The sequence below is a fragment of the Canis lupus genome, chromosome 2 (genome assembly GCF_003254725.2).
Source record: "Canis lupus dingo isolate Sandy chromosome 2, ASM325472v2, whole genome shotgun sequence".
Taxonomy (NCBI): Eukaryota; Metazoa; Chordata; class Mammalia; order Carnivora; family Canidae; genus Canis; species Canis lupus.
In genome coordinates, this window is record NC_064244.1 from 2,057,416 (window position 1) to 2,082,761 (window position 25,346).

Sequence of the window (25,346 nt, forward strand, 5' to 3'; positions counted from 1 at the left end):
CAGAGACACAGGCAGAGGGAGAAATAGGCTCCATGCAAGGAGTCCGACATGGGACTCGATCCTGGGACTCCAGGATCACGCCCTGGGCCAAAGGCAGGCACTAAACCGCTGAGCCACCCAGGGATGCCCTAGTTTTGTATTTTGAACATTAATGGTATCATATATATATATATATATATATATATATATATATATATAAAATATATACCCTAAGGTTGGCATACCATATATCTTGCAACTTGTATTTCTTGCCTATTTTGATTTTTAGTTAATGTACCTGGGAGTTCTTTTCACATAAGCTTATTTTTGTGAGAGCTCAGTATTCTATAATAGGGATATGAATAATTTATTAATCATTTATTAAACTATTCTCCTTAGTTTTCATTCTTTTTTGTTACAAACAATACTGCTGTGAATATCATTGTTCATTTACTCATTTCTTCATTAATATATTTTGAACCCCTCTGTGTGCTATGCACTTTTCTATATGTTAAGAACACAGTAGTGAACAAAGTAGACACAAATCTTACACTTTAGGAGTTAGCATTTATGTATATATTTCTTTGTACATGAGCAGAAATTTTCTTAGAGTGTGTACTGAAAAGTGGATTTTCTGGGTCCAAGCACACCCTGAATTAGGATAGCCCCTTCAGCTTGCTTTCAAAAGGCTTCTTAGTTTGTTCTCCCACCATAGCTATAATATCTCATTTTCTTTTGTATCACCTTCTTTTTTTCCCTGTTTGTGCTAATAATGGAATACTTGAATGTTCTTTATGGGAAGGGAGATGCTTTTACTTATTTGAAATGGAATTAATTACCAGTTGATCAGAAAAAAGTTACCTCAGGGAAATAGAATAGAGAAGCTAAAACCAGATTAATGGCTGTATATATGTAAGTAAGTTGGAAACAGGAGCAATCAATTGTTGATACTGGAGTAATTTGTACTCTTTATGAGAAAAATATATTGGAGTTTCAGTATGAAAGGCAAGACTTGAAAACCTGTGATAGGCAATATAAGAGGACACACTTATCCCTGACATTAGGGTAGGGAAATTCTTAAAAGACAAGAAAAATACAAACAATAAAGGAAAAGATTGATAAACTTGAGACATTAAAATATATTTTTACTAAAAAACACTATAAAGGAACTCAAAAGTTAAGTCACAAACTATGACTGCAATATATAAAACTGTCAAGAGATTAATTTTTACAATATATTCAGTTAATTTCTACAATAGACTTTTGTTTATTAAAAACAAGATAAAATATTAATGGAATAATGGGCCAAAGAGAGGAATGGGCATTTTACAGAAAAAAAACAAGATGTACAATAAACATAATAAAAAGATGCCCAGCCTCAGTCAAGAAGATGCCAGTTAAAACCACAAATATGGGATGCCTGGATGGCTCAGTGGTTGAGCATCTGCCTTTGGCTCAGGGTGTGATCCCAGGATAAGGGATCGAGTTCCACATTGGGCTCCCTTTGAGGAGCCTGCTTCTCCCTCTGCCTATGTCTCTGCCTCTCTCTCTCTCTGTCTCTGTGTCTCTTATGAATAAATAAATAAATTTTAAAAAAAACCCACAAATATAATCCCTATCAAACTATAAATAGCATTCTTCACAGAACTAGAACAAATAATCCTAAAATTCGTATAGAACCACAAAACAACTCAAATAGCCAAAGCAACCTTGAGAAAGAAAAACAAAACTGAAGGTATCACAATCCCAGATATCAAACTACCTTACAAAGCTGTAGTAATCAAAACAGTATGGTACTCACAGAGATTAATGGAATAGGATAAAGGACCCATGCATACAAACCCACACTTCAATGGTCAGTTAATTTATGACAGAGGAGGCGAGAATACACAATGGAAAAAAGAGTCTCTTCCCTAAATGATTTTGGGAAAACTGCACAGCTACATGCAAACGAATGGAACAACTGCTTTCTTACACCATACGCAAAAATAAACTTGTAAAGTGGGTTAAAGATCTAAATGAAAGACCTGAAACCATAAAATGCCTAAAGAAAACACAGGTAGTAATCTCTTGGACATCATCCTTAGCAACATATTTCTGGATATGTTTTCTCAGGTAAGGGAAACAAAAGCAATAATAGATTATTGGGACTACACCAAAATAAAAAAGCTTTGTACAGCAAAGGAGACCATCAACAAAAAAAAAGCAACCCAGTGAATGGGAGAAAATATTTGCAAATAGCAAATCTAATAAGGCGTTAATATCCAGAATACATAAAGAATTTCTACAATCAACATGAAAAAAAAACAAAAAAAAAACCCAAACAGTTCAATTAAGAAATGGGTCAAAGACCTGAATAAACATTTTTCCAAAGAGATACAAATGGCTAACAGACACATGAAGAGATGCTCAAATCAGCAATCATTGAGAAAATGCAAATAAAAATCACAATGAAATATCACCTCACACTAGTCAGAATGGCTAGTATCAAAAAGACAAGAAATAGCAAATGTTGGTGAGGATGTGGAGAAAAGGGAACCCCCATGCACTATTGGTAGGAAGGTAAATTGGTGCAACCACTGTGGAAAACAGAATGGATGTTCCTCAAAAAATGAAAAATATAAATATCATATAATCCAGTAAATCCACTAATGGGTATTTATGCAAAGAAAATGAAAACACAATTTTGAAAAGATATACTCCCCTGTGTATATTGCAGCATTATTTACAATAAGCAAATGATGGAAGTAGCCCAGGTGTCCATTGATAGATGAATAGATAAAGAAGATGTGGTCTGTATATACAATGGAATATTACTTAGCCATAAAAAATAATGAAATCTTGTCACTTGCAACATGGATGGCTATGGAGGATATAATACTAAGTGAAATAAGTCAGGGAAAAAACAAAAACAAAAAACAGACTTAACTGTGGAAAACAAACTGATGGTTACCAGAGAGGAGGTGGGTGAGGGAATGGGTGAAATAGGTGAAGGGGGGGATTAAGGGTACATTTATCTCAACGAGCACTGAATAATATATAGAGTTGTTGAGTCATTGTATTGTACACCTGAAACTAATACTGTATGTTAACTGTACTGGAGTTAAAAAAATTATTTTGGGGATATGTACACATTTGGCAGAACTATAGGCAAGAGAATGATATAACACAAAATTCAGGATTGTGGTAACCTCTGAGGGGAAAGTAGGATGACATTTGGGACAATGATAATAGGGAAGCTGTGTTTCTTCTTGAGCTGGGTGGTGAATACAGGGATATTCTATTTTATTATTTTAATTGACTTACCCTTCATGTTTGCATGAGAGGTTTTATAATTTTAAAACTCAGCCAATAGCCAATCACTTTAACATAATTTGTTTGTTTCTATTAGTGTTGGCATTTATATAGCCTTTCAGTAATACTGGACATTTAACAATCAATAAAGTATAGTTTATAAAAATCAAATCAATTATTTCTTTAAGATTTCAGTTAATTCAGTTGAATTCAATTCAATTTTATTTAATTCAAACCTTAATTCTATCTTTGTACAAGTCTGATAGTCATTTTCAGTTTAAATTAGAAATTCATTTTTTAATGTATTTTCAATTTTTATTTGACTTTTGAAATATTAGTTGTAAATACTTGATGTGTATTTTTATTTTAAAATTATTTTAATGTTTTAACAAATACTGGATAATTCATCCTTGATAATTTTTATTTTTCTTGGCAGCTAGCATTGGATATGTGGAGGAAATTGATGGTTGAACCACTACAGACCATCCTTATCCGAATGCTACTCCGAGAAATAAAAAAGTGAGTACTGACGTTTATTTTGAGTCAATTCTAATTTGCTGTTTGAAATGGTTTCAAATAGTGTATGTACAGTTGCATGGCTGTTAACTAGACAAAGGCCTTGGTTTACTTAAATGAGCTTCATTTTTTATCTTAATCCCAATATTTAAAAATTATTTTATAATATTTTTTGGCAGGTCTTTGGTCGTTAGCCCAAATGCTTATTAGTAAGTAAGTAAGTAAGTCCCTGAAGGAAGTGTTTGTAAGCCCGATATCTCTTGAATCTTCCAGGGCAAGCTGAATTGTTTGTACATATTCTCTCAGTTTAATTCCTGATGAGGATAACTTAGCTATTAAAACAAGTTTTTCAAGGTAGTTGGTTACCTCTTAGCCCCAGTGTTAAATTAGTGACTTGTCTGTACGTAAGGTTAGCTTATGGAAAATGGGTTCCCACTCTACTCATGGTCCAGAGTGGTGAATGGTGAACTCCTTAACTAATTGCTGTATGAATAGAGTTTGAAAGAGCACATTTTCCTGTGGAGTCCAGAATAGAACATCCTTGGTTTTAGCTCTGGCCTAAAAGATTCAGCTTTGGGGAATCAAAGGCACTAAAAGTCAGTCATACAGATGTGTGTATAATAAATTTCAGGTTACTGGAACAATGTCGTAGGAATTATATAGACCAGTGAATTGCAGTGTGATAATGGCCACTCCTTCTGAAATTTCTTTTCTTAAAGAAATTTAAGAATACCCAATTATGAGCTTTTTATAGGAGAGAAGAAAAAGAAAGCATTGTTCTGTGGGCTCCTCAAAGAACATTAAAAAACAAACAAATTAAAAGCCACAAAAGAAGTTAAGAGAATATGGGATCCCTGGGTGGCGCAGCGGTTTGGCGCCTGCCTTTGGCCCAGGGCGCGATCCTGGAGACCCGGGATCGAATCCCACGTCAGGCTCCCGGTGCATGGAGCCTGCTTCTCTCTCTGCCTGTGTCTCTGCCTCTCTCTCTCTCTCTCTGAGTGTGACTATCGTAAATAAATAAATTAAAAAAAAATAAAAAAAAAAGAAGTTAAGAGAATATTTTAAAGTTTAATGTTAAAAAAAATAAAGTTTAATGTTAATACTTTTTTTTAGAATTTTTTTTTAATTTTTTTTTTTTATATATATATTTTTTATTTATTTATGATAGTCATACAGAGAGAGAGAGAGGCAGAGACACAGGCAGAGGGAGAAGCAGGCTCCATGCACCGGGAGCCTGACGTGGGATTCGATCCCGGGTCTCCAGGATCGCGCCCTGGGCCAAAGGCAGGCGCCAAACCGCTGCGCCACCCAGGGATCCCCTTTTTTAATTTTTATTTACTTATGATAGTCACACACAGAGAGAGAGAGGCAGAGACACAGGCAGAGAGAGAAGCAGGCTCCATGCACCGGGAGCCCGATGTGGGATTCGATCCCGGGTCTCCAGGATCGCGCCCTGGGCCAAAGGCAGGCGCCAAACCGCTGCGCCACCCAGGGATCCCAATGTTAATACTAAATAGTAGAAAGTAGATGATAGCAATTAGTAATTTGGTTTTAAAAAACTGTCGCTCAACCTTTAAATGATTCTATTTTTTCCAAAGATAGGGAGATGGAGAGAAAAGGATAGTGAAAACAAGAGGGTGGGACAAATTTTTTATCTTTCTCTTGTCTCTCCTAAACTGTAATTAACCTAAAGAACATTCCCAACAATATTTATAGGTTCTGATGTGACTTATTTTTCTGTGAAATATTAATATGTCTCTTGACTTAGAATTCAGCTTTTTACAATAAGTTTATTGAAAATACTCTTGTAGTTATCTAAATATAGCTTTTTGAAATGTCTTTTTTTTCTTTTTTTTAAAGATTTATTTATTTATTTATTTATTCATTCATTCATGAGAGACGGGGGTGGGGGGGTGGGGAGCAGAGACAAAGGCAGAGGGAGAAGCAGGCTCCCCGCAGGGAGCCTGATGTGGGACTTGATCCCAGGTCCTGGGATCAGGCCCTGAGCCCAAAGCAGATTCTCAACTGCTGAGCCACCCAGGTGTCCCTGAAATGTCTTTTTTTTTTTTTTTTTCTTTTTTGAAATGTCTTTTTTAATATAAGTTTGTCCCAACCTAATAAATTTTCTTAAGTGTGATTGTTAGCTTGTTAAAAATGAACTTGATGAAAAATTAAAGTCTAACTGTATATGGAAAATAGTACAATAGTAGTAAAGCAATAATAAAAGTAAAATAACAGCACAGGAGTTTCTGGAAAAGACATAGAGATAATTTGGTTAGAGTTATTAGACCAACTTGTCTTAATTTTGTTTTTATATCTAGCTTCTATGGAAGTATTATTTGACATGCCCTACTAATATCTCATTTATTTTTCATATGTACTCTCAAGTAGGTGCTCTCCCACATTTTACAGCTAAAGAAACTAAGGCATAACAACAATAACAATAATAATAATAAAATGTGGGAGATATGTATATTGCCAGAAGTGTTCTAAAAGCTTTACCTGCATTCTTCCATTTAATCCTCACAATCCTGTGATACTTCATTACCATTTTGCAAAAGAAGACGTCACTGGTGGTACTCTAATAAGACTAATTTGAGTCCAGCCCCTATCTTCTTAATTCCAAGGATTCAAAGATGGCTTCTGCTAACTCTAAATCCATTATGCCTATCTTTTAAATTCACAGAATATTTCTTCCATTTCTAGTTCTAATACTTTAGGTTTTATATACATTTTAGTGTTTTGGTTTTTTTTAAAGATTTTATTTATTTATTCATGAGACTGAGAGAGAGAGAGGCAAAGACACAGGCAGAGGGAGAAGCAGGCTCCATGCAGGGAGCCTGACATGGGACTCAATCCCAGGACTCCAGAATCACTCCCTGGGCCGAAGGCAGGCACTTAACCGCTGAGCCACCCAGGGATCCCCACATTTTAGTTTTATAATGCTTTGAATACTATAGTATTTTCACACATAGTTCTTTGATTTTAAGGAGTCAGGGCAAGTTTTATTTATAAGTAAGTGAATTGAACTTCAATAAGTAGAAGTGACTTATTGAATTTGATATTGCTAGGGAAAGAGACTCCATACCTACAAACTTCGAATTTGGATCTTTTCCACTGCATTGCTTTAATATCTATTTACCCATTGTCGTTTGAGATAATATAGCCAGATATCATAACTTCCATTAAGTGGCTGTGGTCGGTATTCTCCATTGGTAAACTTGTCTGAGCCTTATAACAGGGTGTGATGGTGAATATTATCATAGGCTCATTTTACAAATGGGGATAATGAGGCTAGAAGGATAGCCAAGTTACTCAGGTCACCTATCTAGTATATGGCTTAGTGAGATTCAGAAGTTAGGTCATTCTGATCCTTGAATCCTTGAGTCTGTGGTGTTACCCATATATTACATATTCTTAGCAGTGATTTTTTTTTTTTTTAATTTTTTAAAATTTATTTATGATAGTCACACAGAGAGAGAGAGAGAGGCAGAGAGAGAAGCAGGCTCCACACATCGGGAGCCCGACGTGGGATTCGATCCCGGGTCTCAAGGATCGCGCCCTGGGCCAAAGGCAGGCGCTAAACCACTGCACCACCCAGGGATCCCTCTTAGCAGTGATTGACTGAAATTGCATTTCATTGCAATTGCTGCTAACAGAGAAGTATTTTATTGTGTGTACCTACAACTTCTTTGTGGAAAAAGCTCCACCAAACTCAAAGAATAAAGTATTTTCAGATCTAGCAGACCATATTACAGATTTGATTTCATATCAACTTATTCACAATTTCCTTTCCCTATCTATAATCATCCCTGGTTTCCTAGATATTCTCTATAAGTGTCTAAAGGGTGTTATTGTGAACTAGTGGTTTCTCAGTCTGGCCACTGAAAATCAAGTTTACACAAGGGATGTTTAATAACATTTAATAGCAGTCTTTCTACAAAAAAGTTATAAAAGTAAAATATATTGATTGTACACAATTAAAAATGTATAGAAAGTTAAAAAGAGAAATTAAAAGACTTTCACTTTTCCCCCATACCTTTAGTACTTTATTTGAAGCAAACCACTATTAAGGATTTAAAGTATTTTCTAATAGACTAAATAATAGATTTAAAGTATTCTAATTCTCTATATATTTAAGATTATATATGTGCACATATATATGTATATACATACATTTATATGGATGTGCATATGTATATATCTACACATATATATTACATATACATACATATGTACATGCACTTAGGGAGTTTACATAAGTATTAAAAATATTTAAAAATACTTTTTTCTTAAAAATTAGAACAGATTAGTGGTTGATGTGAGACTATAAGGTGTAGTATGAGGGAGTTGCTTTATGGTGATAAAGTAGTTGTATATCTTTTTTTTTAAGATTTTATTCATTTATTCATGAGACACACAGAAAGAGAGGGGGTAGAGACACAGGCAGAAGGAGATCCCTCGGAGAGATCCATTGGAGATCCCCCGATGTGGGACCCGATCCCAGTACTCCAGGATCATGTGCTGAGCTGAAGGCGGATGCGCCCAACTGCTGAGCCACCCAGGTGTCCCAAGTAGTTGTATATCTTGAATACAGTGCCAGTAACATGAATCTAGATATGTGATAAAATTGCATGGAATTATATATATACAAACACAAATGATTGTGTGTAAAAACTGAATAAGGTCAAAAATCTGAATAAGGTCTATAGCTTATATCAATGTTGATTTCCTGGTTTTGATATTGTACCACAATTACGTCAGATGTAACCATTGGAGAAAACCAGATGAACTTATCCAGGACCTCTCTATATTATATTTGCAACTTCCTGTGAATCTATAATTACTTCAAAATTTAAAAATATATATATATTTTAAGTTTAATTGGCATGTAAAATGTGAATATCCCTGTTTTCTTCATTTTAGCTGTAACTTTCTTTTCTTCCTAAGTAACCACTGATGATAGTCTGGTTGTACCTAATATTTGTTTAAGTACAGTGGTTTTTAATTTATTTTTGTGTGTATGGAATCTTTATATTCCTTTTGTTTTGTTTTTTTGTTTTTTGTTTTTTTTTTAATTTTTATTTATTTATGATAGTCAGAGAGAGAGAGAGAGAGGCAGAGACACAGGCAGAGGGAGAAGCAGGCTCCATGCACCGGGAGCCCGACATGGGATTCGATCCCGGGTCTCCAGGATCGCGCCCTGGGCCAAAGGCAGGCGCCAAACCGCTGCGCCACCCAGGGATCCCGGAATCTTTATATTCCTTTAGGAAAATGATGCAGGTTGTGGAGCCTCACCACATAATGAAAAAAATACTCAATATGCATATACACACAAAACCTTACATACTTTTTAGGTTTATGGATTCCTTGGATCAGAATTGCTGCCTTAGCAGTTACATGGCCAACTTGTTTTTTCCCAAGAGAATCATTTGACAAATTGTAATCTGAAATAAGTCTTTATGCTTAGTATTTGTTGAATTGGAAAAGTTCTTATTTATTCTGAAATTATAACTCATCATCCAGTCATGACTTTAGCATCATCTCTCTGTTGTATAAACAAAGGCAAGAATTAATTGGCAAACAGAAAAAAGATTTTAACTTCATAGCTCCTTTTTTTTTTTTAAACTCTTGCCACTTTCACAACAATTCTGATAATCATACCTATTCTAGATACCAAAGTTTCCTACAAGTGTGGCTCCCTATCAGAGCTCTTTTCTGTTCCATTTGTTTGTTTGTGTATCCTTAGGTCCCTATCTCACTGTGTTTATTATTGTAGCTATTATTGTAGCATAATAAGTCTTCGATATCTGATAAGACAGATTTACCCTCCATAAGCCAGAAGTGTTCTTGCTGTTATTTGGCCCTTTACTTTTTCATACACATGTCATTATTATCTTTTTTAAAGGTAAAGATATTATCGTTTTTAAAGGTGATTATAAGTTACCTAGAATGAGTTTTCTGTACAATTGAAATTGAATTGAATATATAAGTTAATTTGGAGGGAATTTACATCTTTATTAAATCTTCCTATTCATGAACATATCTGCTGTTTTTAATGCCTTATTTAATATCTCCTAATAAGTTTTTATAAATTTATCTATAAAGGTTCTTCATTCTTTTTGTTTGATTTATTTCAAGATACTTCATATTTTTTTTTTAAGATACTTCATATTATTTCAAGATACTTCATATTTTCTGATACTGTTATAAAAAAGTTTGTATAATTATCCATTCTATTTTTTTTTCTAATCTATGGAAATACAAAGACTCTTAATACGTATGTCTTCTATTCAGCCACCTTGTTAAATTCCAACATTTCTAGCTGCTTCTCCAAGGGAAAAAAGGTGTCATTTCTAATAATTGGTTTTTAGCCAATTATGAGCCAAGCTCATTTTTGTGCTTTCTATGGAAGCTATCATAATCTGTAAATGACAATTTTGTTTCCTTTTTGTGTGTGCATGTGTGTGCACGGATGCTTGCACACACACACATACCCCTCAGTGACCAGGACCTCCACAGCAATGTTGAAAAAGAGTGATGGATATGAACATCTTTGTCTCATTCCTGATTTTAAAGATTACACATGTGATATTTCCTTATTTAAAATGATGCTTCCTGTAGTTTTATTAGATACTTTATCAGAATGATGAAATTAATTTGAATTGGGTATTGAATTTTATAAGATAACTTTTATTTTTATTGAGTGATCATGTTGTTTTTCTATTAATCTGTTAGTATGTAGGTTACATTTATGGATTTTTAAATATTAAACTATCCTCATATGGCTAGAATAAAACCCAGGTTGGCTGTAATTATTGTTATAACATTTTTGCATTTGATTTGTTAAATAATATTTTCTTTAGAATTTTGAATCTAGATCCATGAATGTAATGGGTTTATAATTATTTTTTCTCATAGTGTCTTTGTCTGGGTTTGGTATCAGGCTCATCCTTATAGGATGAATTAGGTGCTATTACCCCTTTTTCTTTTGACTAAACGGGTGTATAAAATTGGGGTGATCATTTTTAAAAATTTATTTAAATTCAATTAACATATTTATTAAATTAAATAACTATTAATAGTTTCAGAGGTAAATTTCCTTGATTCATCAGCCTTTTTTTTTTTTTAAAGATTTTATTTATTTATTCACGAGAGACACAGAGAGAGAGGCAGAGACATAGGCAGAGGGAGAAGCAGGCTCCCTGCGGGAAGCCTGATGTGGGACTTGATCCCAAGACCCCAGGACCACGACCTAAGCCAAAGGCAGGTGCTCAACCACTGAATCACCCAGGTGTCCCTGATTCATCAGTCTTATATAACCCAGTGCTTGTTATATCAGATGCCCTCTTTAATGTCCATGGGATAATCATTTTTTGGAGTGATTAGTAAAACTCCCTGCAAAACAATCTGGGTCTAGGTTTTCTTTGTAAGAAGTATTTTTTTTTCACATTTACAAATTAACCTTTGCCCTTATTTTCTTTTATTATTGAAGTGAAGCTGACGTACTGTGGTATATTAGTTTCTGGTATACAACATAGTATTTTGACAATTTTATACATTTCTCATTGCTCACCACGATTAAGTATAGTAAGCATATGTTACCATATATTATTATAATATTATTGACTATATTTTCTATGCTGTACTTTTCATCTCCATGACTTAATTATTTTATAACTGGAAGTTTATACCTCTTAATCCCCTTCACTTATTTCGCCTATCCCGCCTTACCCACCTCCCCTCCAGTTCTCTGTATTTAAGAGTCTGGTTTTTTTTGTTATTTATTTTGTGGCATAGATTGCACATATAAGTGAAATCATGTAGCATTTATCTTTTTCTGTCTGACTTTTTTCACTTAGCATAATACCCTCTAGGTCCATCCATGTTGTTGCAAATGGCAAGATCTCATTTTTTATGTCTGAGTAATATTCCATTGTATCTGTATACTGATCTTTACCCATTCATCTATCATAGATACTTGGGTTGTTTTCCTGTTTTGGCTATTGTAAATAATGCTGCAGTAAATGAAGGAGTGTGCATATATCTTTGTGAATTGAGTTTTCATTTTCTCTAGGTAAATACCCAGTAGCGGAATTACTGCATTATGTGACATTTCTATTTTTCATTTTTTGAGGAATATCCATTCTGTTTTCCACAGTGGTTGCACCAATTTACATTTCTACCAACAGTGCATGGCGGTTCCTTCCCACATCCTCACCAACACTTGCTGTTTCTTGTCTTTTTGGTACTAGCCATTCTGACTGGTGTGAGTGGTATTTTATTGTGGTTTTGATTTGCAGTTTCCCGATGACTGATGATTTGAGCATCTCTTTATGTGTCTGTTGGCTCTTTGTATCTCTTCTTCAGAAAAATGTCTATTCAGGTCCTTGACCTATTTCTTAATTGAATTCTTTTTTTTTTTTCATGTTGATTGTATAAGTTCTTTTTGTATTCTATTAACTGTATATTGAATATATCATTTGCAAATACTTCTCCCATTCACTGGTTTGCTTTTTGTTTTGTTGATGGTCTCCTTTGCTGTGCAAAACCTTTTTTATTTTGGTGTAGTCCCAGTAGTTTATTATTGCTTTTGTTTCCCTTGCCTGAGGACACATATTCATATAGATCTGTTGCTAAGACTGATACACTGATGTTTTCTTTTAGACATTTTATGGTTTCAGGTCTCACAATGAGATCTTTAATTCATTCTGAGTTTATTTTGTGTATAAGAAACTGGTCCAGTTTCATTAATTTGCATCAATAGCTGTCCAGTTTTCCAAACACCATTTATTGAAGAGATTGTTTTCCCCACTGTATAAACTTCCTTTGTCATAAACTAATTAACCATAGAGTGTGGGCCCTCCTTTGTGTTGTGGATCTGTGTATCTGTTTTTGTACCAGTAGTATACTGTTTTGATTTTTATGACTTTTTTTTTTTTTAAGATTTATTGATTTTAGAGAGAGAGAATGCGAGTGGGGAAAAGGGTAGAGGGAGAAGGGAGTCAAGCAGACTCCCCACTGAGTGGGGAGCCTGATGCAGGACTCAATTCAAGGACCTTTTGATCATGACCTGAGCTGAAATCAAATCAAATACTTAACCAACCGAGCCACCCAGTCATCCTGATTACCACAGCTTTGTAGTATATCTTGAAATCTGGGATTGTGATATTTTCAGCTTTGTTCTTTCTCAAGATTGCTTTGGCTATTCAAGGTCTTTTGTGTTTCTAAACAAATTTTAAGATTATTTGTACTAGTTCTGTGAAAAGTGCTCTTGGTATTTTGGTAGTGATTACATTGAATTGGTAGATTTCTTTGGGTAATAGAGACATTTAACAATAGTGATTTTTCCAATCTACAGCATTGTTTGTGCCATTTTCAGTTCCTTTCATCAATATTTTCCAGTTTCCAGAATTGTAGGTCTTTGACTGCCTTGGTTAATTTGTTCCTAGGCATTTTATTCTTTTTGGTGCAATTGTAAGTGGGATTTTTAAGAAATTTCTTTTACTGCTACTTTATTACTACTGTATAGAAATGTAACATTTCTGTATTTTAATTTTGTATCCTGCAAGCTTACTGAATTCATTTATCCTAATAGTTTCTTGGTAGAATCTTTAGAGTTTTCTATATACCATATCATGTCATCTGCAAATAATGATAGTTTTATTTCTTTCTTACCAATTTGGATGCCTTTTCTTTCTTTTTCATGTTTGATTGCTGCAACTAGGACTTCCAGTACTATGTTGAATGAAAGTTGTGAGAGTGGACATTTTTTGTCTTGTTCCTGATCTTAGAGGAAAAACTTTTAGTTTCTCACTGTTGAATGTGATGTTAGCTGTTGGTTTTTTTATATATGGCCTTTATTATACTGAGGTATATTTCTCTAAATCCACTTTGTTGGGAGTTTTTATGAATGGATGTTGTATTTTGTCAGATGCTTTTCCTGCATCTACTTAGATGAACAGTGGTTTTTATCCTTCATCTTGTTAATGCAAAGTGTCACATTGATTTGTGAATACTGAACCACTCTTGCAACCCTGCAATAAAGTCCACTTGATTGTGGTGAATGATTCTTTTAATGCATTGTTGACTGTGGTATGTTAATATTTTGTTGAGGAAATTTGCATCTGTGTTCATCAGGGATATTGGCCTGTAGGGTTCCCCCCCCCCTTTTGTGTGTGTGTGTGTGTGTGTGTGTGTGTGTATCTTTGTCTTGGTTTGATATCGGGGTAATGCTGATTTTGTAGAATGATTTTGGAAGATGTCCTCCTCTTCCATTTCTTGGAATAGTTTGAGAAGGATCGGTATTAAGTCTTCTTTAAATGTAGAATTTGCCTATGAAATCATCTGGTCCTGGACTCTTTGTTTTCTGGGAATTTTTTGATTACCAGTTCATTTTCATTACTTGTAATTGGTCTGTTCAAATTTTCTATTTCTTCCTGATTCAATTTTAGAAGATTGTATGTTTGTAGAAATTTACCATTTCTTCTAGGTTGTCCAGTTTGTTGGCATATAAATTATGAGATAGGTCTGTATTGATGTGTACTTTTCTCTTTGAACATCTTTGTCCCAAAGATTTTGGACTATTATGTTTTCATTTTTATTTGTCTCCATTTATTTTTTGAGTTCTTCTCTGATTTCTTTGTTCATCCATTGGTGTTTAGTAGCACGTTGTTTAGCCTCCATGTGGTTGTATTTTTCCAGTTTCTTTCTTTTTTTTTTTTGTAATTGATTTCTAGTTTCATACTATTGAGATTGGAAAAGATGCTTGTTATGATTTTAGTCTTAAATTTATTGAGACTTGTTTTGTGGCCTAACGTGTGATCTGTTTGAGAAAATGTTCCATATGCACATGAAAAGAATGTGTGTTCTGCTGTTTGTGGATGAAATGGTCTATATATAACAGTTAGGTCTATCCGGTCTAATGTGTTGTTCAAAGCCATTGTTTCCTTGTTGATTTTCTGGTTAGATGCTCTATCTATCCACCAATAAAAGTGAGATGTTAAAATTCCTTACTATTAATGTATTATTGTCAACATCCCTCTTTATGTCTGTTAATATTTACTTTATATTTTCAGGTGCTCCTATGTTGGATGCATAGATATTTATAATTGTTTTATTCTCCTTTTGGATTGATCCCTTTATCATTATGTAATGATTTTCTTTGTCTCTTGCTCCAGGCTTTGTTTTAAAGTCTGTTTCAGGGACGCCTGGGTAGCTCAGCATTTGAGTGGCTGCCTTGGACTCAGGGCCTCATCCTGGGGTCTTGGGATCGAGTCCCACATCAGGCTCCCCACGGGGAGCCTGCTTCTTCCTCTGCCTATGTCTCTCCCTCTCTGTCTCTCATAAATAAATATATAAAATCTTTTTTAAAAAAATAAAGTCTGTTTCATGTGATGTATTTTGACTCCAACTTTTCATTTCTATTTGCATGGAATATTTTTTTTCATCCTTTCACTTTTAGTTTGTGTCTTTAGGTCTGAAGTGAGTCTTTTCTAAGCCTCATGTAGATGGGTTGTTTTTTATCCAAGTCACCCTATGTCTTTTGATTGGAACATTTAATCCATGAATATTTAAAGTAATTACTGATAAGTATGTATGTGTTACATATTATTTTGTTCATTGTTTTCTGGTTGTTTTTGTAGTTCTTCTCTGTACTTTTCTTCTTGTTTGCTCTCTTCCCTTGTGGTTTGATGGTTTTCTTTAGTATTATACTTAGATTCTTTCTCTTTATTTTTTGTATATCTAGTACAGGTATTTGATTTGTGGTTACCATTGGGTTCATATATAACATCCTGTGTGTGTAGTAGGTTATATTAAGTTGGTGGTTGCTCAAGTTTTTCTTTTTTTTTTGCTAAAGATTTTATTTATTTATTCATGAGAAACAGAGAGAGAGAGGCACAGACACAGGCAGGAGAAAGCAGATTCCATGCAGGGAGCCCAATGCGGGACACGATCCCGGGTCTCCAGGATCACCCCCCTGGCCAAAGGCAGGGCTAAGCTGCTGAGCCCCCCAGGCTGCCCTCAAGTTTGAATACATTCTGAAAGCATTACATTTCCTCTCCCTCCCTCCACATTTTACATATATAATGTCATATTTTACATCTTTTCAATTTATCTCCTGATTTTTGTAGATATAATTGATTTTACTACTTTCGTATTTTAACCTCCATACTGGTTTTTTAAGTAATTAATCTACTATTTGTTTATATTTGTGCAGTTAATATCTTTTTATTATTTTCTTCTAGTTATGACATTTCTTTCCACTTAAAGAAAATGTTACTTGTAATAGGTTAGTGGTGATAAGCCCCTTTTAACTTTTGTTTGACTAAGAATCTCTTTATCTCCCTTCAATTCTGAATAATAACCTTGTCAGGTAGGTTGTAGGTTGTAGTTTTTTCCCGTCAGTATTTTGAATATAATATGCCACTTTCTTTTGGCCGGCAAAATTTCTGCTGAAAACTCAGCTGATAGTCTTAAAGTATTTTGCTCCTCTTATTTATTTTTTAAAGATTTATTTATTTGAGAAAGAAAGAGTGCATGAGTTGGGGGGGTCTGGGGTGGGAGAGAGAATCTTCAAGCAGATTCCCCACTGTCAAGCCGACTCCTCATTGAGTGCAGAACCCCACCCAGGGCTTGATCTCACGACCCATGAAATCATGATCTGAACTGAAACCAAGAGACCAGCGCTTAACTGAGCCACCCAGGTACCTCTACTGTTGCTGCTTTTAAAATTGTCTATTATTACTTTTGCCATTTTAATTGGTATGGGCCTCCTTAGGTTCATCTTATTAAGGGTTGTCTGTGCTTCCTGGATCTGGATGTCTATTTTCTTTCTCAGATCAGATAAATTTTCAACTATTGTTTCTTCAAATAAATTTTCCACCCCCTCTCTCTCCTTTTTCAGGGATCCCTATCATATGAATGTTATTACTATTGATGATGTCACAGAGTTCTCTTAACCTATTATTTTTTATTCTTCTTTTTGTTTCTTTTCTGTTCAGCTCAGTTGCTTTCTATTACCCTGTCTTCCAGATTACTGATCCATTCTTCTGCATTTTCTCATCTGTTGATTTCCTCTAGTATAATTTTCATTTCAGTGTTCTTCAACTCTTTTTGTTTTAATATTTTGTATCTCTTTGTTGAAGTTTTCAGTGAGTTCATCTACTCTTCTCTGAAGTCAGGTGAGTATCTTTATGACCATTACTTTGAGCTCTTTATGAGAAATATTTATCTCCATTTTTACTTGGCTCTTTTTGTGTTACTTTGTCTTGTTCTTTAATTTGGGATGTATTCCTCTGCCTTCTTATTTTGTTTAACTTTCTCTGTTTGTTTCTGTGTATTAGGTTAGCTATGTCGCTTGGTCTTGAAAGTAGTAGCCTTGTGTAGAAGAAGTCCTGTGTTGCTCTGTAGCACAGTTGTCTCTGGTCATCAGAACCAGGTGCCTCATTGGTGTCCCTGTATGAGCTGCATGTGCACATGCAGCCACAATAGCTATGGACAAGCTGGTGGGTGGGGCTGGCCTTCAGCTCAGCTGGCAGCAATAACCCACTTTCCCAGCTCTTGGGGCACTGGGCAGAATTTGCTTCCCACAGTGTTGAGAGGCCCAGCTATAACTGCCTTGGCTAACGGGTGGTTGGGGCCAGCACATAGCCTAGTTGTCTGCAGTTAGCCTTTGCCACTGCTACAAGTGCCCCAGAGGGCAAGGACTTGCTCCATGTGCAGCCAGCTAAGAGGCCTGGCTGTAGAAACTGTGGGTGGGTCAGTGTATGGTGTTCCTCCCCAAATTCTCAGGGCAGGAGCCACTTTGGAGTGGCATTGGTCTTGGCGGGGGCGGCCTGATTGGTGTGGCAGAGCAAGAGCCGCTTTGGAGGGATGTCTGCTGGGGTGGGTTTATTGGGTTGAGCAGATCTGTAGGGGAACATGGGGGCGGGGAGGACCTACTGTGGTAGTAGTACAGATGGGAGAGTGTTAGAACTGTGTCCGGTTATCTAGACCAGGGAGTGAAAGAGAAATGACACCCACCAACCCTGTGGTTCCTTGAGAAATGTCCTGCGGATCCCTGCCCCTCCACCATATGTTCTAAGATTAATCACTAAATCTTCACATATGCCCCAAGCACTTTTCAAATTGCTGCTTGTATGCTGTGTCTCTACCAAGTTATTTAGTGCTGGTTCCTTAAGGACAGGGACTCAGTTTCCTATTGCCTTTCAGCTCTCCAAGAGTTAAGTTCTGCTGATTTTTAATACTCCTGAAGTTAAGCTGGATAATTTTCAAAGCTTTACATTATGGGGACTCATCTTACTAGTCTGGGTCCCAGCTCAGGGAGTGCCTGATATAGGGTCTGATCCCCTCACTCCTCTTTGCTTGTGATGTCCCTCTCATGTGTAGTTAGTAGCTTTGGATTTGGCTCCTGACTGCATCTCTGTCCCTCCCACTCTTTCTGATGTGGCTTCCTCTACAACTAGCTGTGGAGGATTTGTTCTGCCGGTCTCTAGATTATTTTTGGTTAGTTGTATAGTAATTGTTACCTTGGTGTGTCTGTGCATGATGGGATGAATGGAGCTCGTGATACTTCTGCTCTGCCATCTTTTCAATTTCCAGCTTTTTGCCAAATCTTGGAGTGCTGGATTCCAAAGCACTTGTTTCAGGATTGTTTAAGATTTTTACACTACCTATAGTTTTTTTCCATCACAGTGGTCAGATATTTATTTATCCTCAGTTGTGAATTGTTTTTTCAAAATTATTTGAAGTAGCTGTTGACAATGTTTTCTTTTTCTTTTCTTTTCAAGATTTTATTTATTTATCCACAAGACACACAGAGAGAGGCAGAAACATAGGCAGAAGGAGAAGCAGGCTCCATGCAGGGAGCCCTATATGGGACTCAATCCCAGCACTCCAGGATCATGGTCTGGGCTGAAGGGAGACGCTCAACCACTGAGCCACCCAGGTGTCCCAGTATCTTCTTTAAAAATTTTTTTTTATTTGAAAGAACTTTAAGTTTAGAGAAGAGTTGCTTTGTTAATGCAGAAAGTTCCTGTATACTCCTGTTTTCCTAATATTACTATCTCACAACTCATGGTATACTTCTGAACATTAGTACTAAACTGTTAACTACAGATTGTATTTGCATTTCCCCAGTTTTTCACTGATGTGTTCGTATATTCATTACCAAGACCCAGTGTATATCACAGCATTGCATTTAGCTCTCATGTCTTTTTTGGTATCTTCTACTTGGTGGAGAATTTTTTAGTCTTTCATTGTTTCTCATGAGTTGACACTTATTAAAAGAAAAATTAGTAAAAAAAAAAAAGAAAAAGAAAAGAAAAATTAGTAATCAGGTATTTTGTAGTATGTCAACTTTGATTTCTCTGATTAGACTGAGATTATGAGTTTTGGGGAGGTATTCTACGTAATGATGTATATCCATAGAATATCAAAGAGTAGAGAATATCAAGAGTACTTTTTTTTACTTGTGATACTGACTTTAATCACTTGGTTAATGCATTATTTTCTTTTCAATCCCCATTTGGGAAAACGTTTTCTTTCATAATCTTGCTTATGTGCATCTTTTCTTGATGACTTTTATGAGAGGTTCATGTCGGATTTGTCCAAAATACTAGTTTTGTCTTAGTTGACCTTCCCTATTGTATGTCTCCTTTTCTTTTATTAATTCCATTCTTATTTTTCTTTTCTGTCCTTCTTCTGGGACACAAGATTGTTTTTAGATTGGGTTGAAATGGACAGAGAATCTTTGGTGAGGGGCAGACTTCAAAATCTTTAACCAAAGTATTTTTTTCTGTAATATTCATTCAATTGAGGTATGATTATGTAGTATGGAGGCTGAGGAAGGGTTCCTAATGTGAAACAACATGTAGAATTCCTGATATTTAAAAATTGTTTCCTATGTGGTAATCTCAGTTAAAGGAACTGAAGACATCAATAATTTACTTAGCTTACTGTAGCACTGTGTTAGAGCTCCATTAATAATTTTTTAAAACATTTGAGGATAACAGAAATATTAGTAAGAAATAACTCCCCATATTTCCTATTGTAAATAATGAAATTTATTTTAAAAAATGAACAATTAAGATTAAGAAGTAAAATAAAGTGAAAATTGATTGAAAATTATAAGTTTTTCAAATACCAGAATGGAGTAATTTATTCCCCAGGAATATTTTACACACTTCCATGATTTAGCTGCCAACTATTTTTCCTTTGATGCCAAAATAATTTTGTCTGCATCAAGTTACTAAGAGTGTTAACAGTACCTATTTTATATTGCTGTTGTTAAGATGAAATGAGATGCTTTATAATAAAGTTTTTACTACAGTGCTTGAGGCATAATATATCTTATCAGTAAGTGTCAGTAAAATTAGTGTCCAAGTAAAAACTTTTTATAAAACTCCCTAAAGCAATCCAATTTGTGTAGGTGTTCTTCCTTAAACAGGTTCTTTGTAAAGCTTGTCAAGACAACTTAACCTTTAATACTTGTTAATGAATGCAGATAACTTTTATCTGTTATTCTTCAAATCTGTAATACATTTATCAGTTTGAAATGCCATTTGGATCAAATTTTTTTCTTACTCTTGGGGATTATACAGTTTTACTTCTCAAATTCTTGATAAAGTACTCGTAGATGTGTTCAGGAAAATGTTTCTCAGCCTTCGTGGTCTTGCTCTTTCTTTATTCCTTAGGTCTAGATTCCTGACCCCCACCTCCTTTTAAATTTTAAACAACCCTCTCTGAATCATTTGTATGAGCAACAGACCGATTGGTAATCAGGGCATTCTAATTTCCTTCATATATTCTGTTTCCTGAGTAAATTACTTCATTGGATTTCTTACCTGTAAAATAGGGAAAGTTGGATCAGCTGGCTTTGAAGGCCCCTTTTAACTTGAAATTACTGTTTTCCAGTATATGATTTTATATGAGGTCTAATTAGATTTAAAAAAAAGAAAGCAACGGTCATAAATAGGATGATGAGAAAGCATGATAATAAATATTCTGTGACGAGAGACTGGTAAATTGCCAAGAGCAGAGGAAAGCATAGTTTGAAAAAAATAAGTGGAACCGAAAAGACTTTAGAGAATAACGACAAGCAAGCAATCCTTAATGGAACTGGTTTTCTTCCTGCTTAGATGGCTCTCACTTAGTGCTAAAATTATTTAATGTAATCTGAAAGGTTACTTTTATCACAGTGGCCAAGAGTTGCTTAAAAAAAAAAAAAAAAAAAAGAGGGATCCCTGGGTGGCGCAGCGGTTTGGCGCCTGCCTTTGGCCCAGGGCGCGATCCCGGAGACCCGGGATCGAATCCCACGTCGGGTTCCCGGTGCATGGAGCCTGCTTCTCCCTCTGCCTGTGTCTCTGCCTCTCTCTCTCTGTGTGTGTGTGACTATCATGAATAAATAAAAATTAAAAAAAAAATAAACGTGTCTTTCTTAATTCTTAAATACTTAGTATATTGTTTGCACTTAGATATTCAACATTTCTTAAGTACTGGTACTTTAAAACTGTTTTCCAGCAGCTGTCTACATTTTTTTTTAACCCTACGATTCTTAAGCACTTTCCTTTAGCTAAAATGCTTGCTTCTACTACATAAGTAGTTATTTGATAGTAATGGGATAGTTCTTTTCCTACAATTTGGTTAGATAATCTCTACCTCAGTTAATTTTATAATGATTATAATTTTTTTAAACCAGAGTAATGTACTTTCTCCCTCTCTGAGCTATGTAGTCTTAAACTGATAAGTAGATGAATTAATTTGGTTGGTACCTTTAAAGAAAAGGTTATTTCCTAATGTAAGTTTGGTTATGTGAAGGTGTATTAGGTGTATTTTTACACTGTACCATCAGCCATATATCTAGGAATTTTGATTTCATATATATATAATATATATATTAAATATATCTATCTATATATATATCATAAAGATTCCCCAACCCTGAGATACCTTCTTGGAAGATTTCAGAAAATTGAAGGCTATTTCAACCTTTAAAGAAGTAATCTGTCAGAGTAATGAAGAATTTTTCCTTGTGAAATTAGTATGTTTCACTAAGTGAAAATTCTTATGGAGTACAAATGCTGAAATATTTAGTAAACTGTAGTTAAGATTTCATGACTTTTGGAGGAAAGTTGTAATTGGGTGCAGTGGGATTTCTGCAGGAAGACAAGAAGAAAGTCTAAACACAGAAAAGACAGCAGTATAAAATGATGTAAAAGCAGAAAAGGAAGAGCTCATTGCTTAAAGATCATGCATCATCTGCTTTTAAGATATAAACTGGGACTGGACTCTTTTTGCTCTCTTGTATTCTTGTAAAGATGGCTTCTCTTAAGATATATAAACATTATAGGAATAATCCCAGTTTCATGTGTCTTGAAAAAAAGTATTTCAGAGAAATACTAGGTTTACAAGTGGAATGAATGTAGGTTCTAGAATTTTTTTGTTAAGCTATTCAATGAAACAATGGTTAAAAATTTTTTTCATGGTATCACAAAATCTGTATGCACAAAACGTAATTGATAATCTTTAAGTAAAGATGCTCCTTTTATATAAGAAAGAAAACACCTGATGTAACCATATTGTATATCTGCTTATTTTTCAGTGTTTACTTGGAAAGATAAAAGTAATTTTATTCATACGATAACTTATCTTTTATATTTATTTAGAATTGCCAACTGGGAATTTCAATGCTAAAGTTGTTTATAATTTTATAAAGAAGATACTGTAACTTCATGTACCTAAATGTCACAGTGTAAGAATTTGAATATTTTCAGTGATATATAAAAAGGCAAGCATAACCATATAATTGGAAACATAAATATTGTGGTATAAATTTTCTGCAAGAACTTTAGTTTTACTTTAAAAAGAAAATTAGAGGGGTTCCTGGGTGGTTCACTTAATTAAGCATCTGAGTCTTGATTTTGGCTCAAGTGGTGATCTCAGGGTCGAGGGATTGAGCCTCACATCAGACTCTGTGCTCAGCATGGTTGTCTGCTTGAGATCTCTCTCTCTCCTCCTCTCCTGCTGCCCCCCTCCCCCCAACCCCTGCATGTGCTCCTCCTCCCTCTCTCAAATAATAAATAAAGCTTTAAAATTAAAACCGGATATATGTAATTATAAAAACACATGAGAGAGACATATTTTTAAATGGTGGTGAAAGGAATTGCTTAGGTGGTTAAGAATACTATCGAAAGCACTGAGTTTTTAATGTTAAAGGGATTCAGAATTGCATTTCTTTTCCAGTAATTCTGTAGTTAACTTTCTAATGTTGAGTACTCTTTGAACAAAAGTAAAAATTAAAATGAAATTCTTTCTTCCCCTTTGAATTTGGAACACTGTAACATAGGCTGCTGTGGCTGATTTGTGTTTTTTCTAATATATCTGTGTGTTTGTTTTTCTATTTCTAAATTGTGTGGGCATTGGGGAATTCATTGAGGAAAAATATAGCCTTAGATAAAGATAAAATCTAACTTAGTAGTCTTTATTTTTTGTATCTTTCAGTTTCTTTCTTTCTTTTTTTTTTTTTAACTTATTTATTTATAATAGTCACACAGAGAGGGGTGGGGGTGCAGAGACATAGGCAGAGGGAGAAGCAGGCTCCATGCACTGGGAGCCCGACGTGGGATTCGATCCCGAGTATCCAGGATCGCGCCCTGGGCCAAAGGCAGGCGCCAAACCGCTGCGCCACCCAGGGATCCCCTCTTTTTTTTTTTTTTTTAACGACAAATACCCACCATTTGCTTCAACGTGGATGGAACTGGAGGGTTTTTTGTTTTTTTTTAATTTTTATTTATTTACGATAGGCACACACAGAGAGAGAGAGAGAGAGAGAGGCAGAGACACAGGCAGAGGGAGAAGCAGGCTTCATACACCGGGAGCCCAATGTGGGATTCGATCCCAGGTCTCTAGGATCGCGCCCTGAGCCAAAGGCAGGCGCTAAACCGCTGTGCCACCCAGGGATCCCTGTATCTTTCAGTTTTTGAGAGATATTTTAAAATCTCCCAGCTCATTTTTGGATTTATTGACTTTTTTCCTTACAATTGTTGCTTTTTGTTTCATACCTCTTTTGTTAGTAAATACCAGGATTGTCATCTTCATGGTTGTTTTTGTTGTTATGTAGTATCTTTATCCATCTTTTTTTATTCTGGCACATATTAATATTGTTATACCAGTTTTCTTTGTACTTTGGGGGATTTTGTTGTGTATGTGTGTATATTTAACTTTTTTAGTGTAAAATACAAGATACAGAAAACTAAACAACACAGTGGGACAACACAGTTGGACAACCTAACAAATTATTATAAGGTGAATATTCTTGTTACACCATGCCAGCCACTCCTGAAACCTTTGCATGTGCCCCATCCCTTCTCTTTCTCCAAAAGTTTATCACTATCCTGACTTTTAAGGTAATTCTTTTCTTCTATTTCTTAGAGCATTACTACCAACTTGTATATTCTTAGACTCTATAATAGAGTTTAGTTTTGTCCATCCAAAAGAAGTTTACATGTCTTTTAAGTCTTTCAATTGACAGGTTGCTCTTCTGCTCTTTTTTTTTTTCTCTTGTAATTTGTTGATGAACCCTGGCCATTTGATCTTTTAGACTTTCCCATTGTTTGGATTTTGCTGATTGCAGGAGGCACATTTAAAATGTTCCTTTGTCCTGTGTATTCCTGTAAATTGGCAGACCAGAGGCTCACTCGGACTTATTGGTTCCCTCTAGCAAAACTATAGATATTCTTCCATAGTGCCTGTGTTTTTTTTTTTTTTTCCACTTTTTTGGAGGTAAGCAGACACTGATGTTGAATACTGACATCTTTTGTTTATTGAGGTTTGTAAAACTGTCACTTTAATTCTGTCATTTTGTTTTCATTTTTACCTGGAATAATCTTATCTACTATTTGGTTACCCTGTGGTGTAAAGGTCATATATAGGAAGAATAAAAAAAACTGCTTGTTGCTTTCCTTTACTCGTCAGGATAATGAGTTTTTCTCAGAAAGTAACAAATTAACTTTTTTTTTTTTTGTTATGTTGTGATGAACTTATAGACCTAAATACATTTGATTCATTTCTATTCGTTGTCTTGTTTTTTTTTTTTTTTTTTTAAATTTTTTTTTATTTATTTATGATAGTCACAGAGAGAGAAAGAGAGGCAGAGACACAGGCAGAGGGAGAAGCAGGCTCCATGCACCAGGAGCCCGATGTGGGATTCGATCCCGGGTCTCCAGGATCACGCCCTGAGCCAAAGGCAGGCGCCAAACCGCTGCGCCACCCAGGGATCCCTCGTTGTCTTGTTTTATTAAAAAGTTTAAATTGCCTCTTTGGTTAGTTGGCATGATGGTCTTTTTGATGTGACCCTAGTCATCCTTGCAGTCTTCCTTGCTATCTAGTATGTCAGGATGTTCCAGACTTATCTTGCACATTTTCTTCCCTGGACCTTGTAATTAGCTACTCAATGAAAAACTTAGTTTTAAATACACAAGTGACACAAAAACGCATTCTTGAAAAACCGTGAATGGACCGGATCCTTTCTTTAGTCTTCCTCTACCCAGAAGTAA

The 25,346-nt window shown here is 35.2% G+C and overlaps 1 protein-coding gene across 12 annotated transcripts in view; it reads left to right on the forward strand.

The window, feature by feature from the left end:
• CUL2 (cullin 2) overlaps positions 1 to 25,346 on the forward strand; it is a 166,580-nt gene that overhangs the window by 106,607 nt on the left and 34,627 nt on the right. For all 12 annotated transcript variants that reach the window (XM_025478462.3, XM_025478471.3, XM_025478463.3 and 9 more), the window contains one exon: positions 3,710 to 3,792. In XM_025478462.3, coding sequence (XP_025334247.1) covers positions 3,710 to 3,792 — 83 coding nt within the window. The remainder of the gene's footprint in view (positions 1 to 3,709; positions 3,793 to 25,346) is intronic.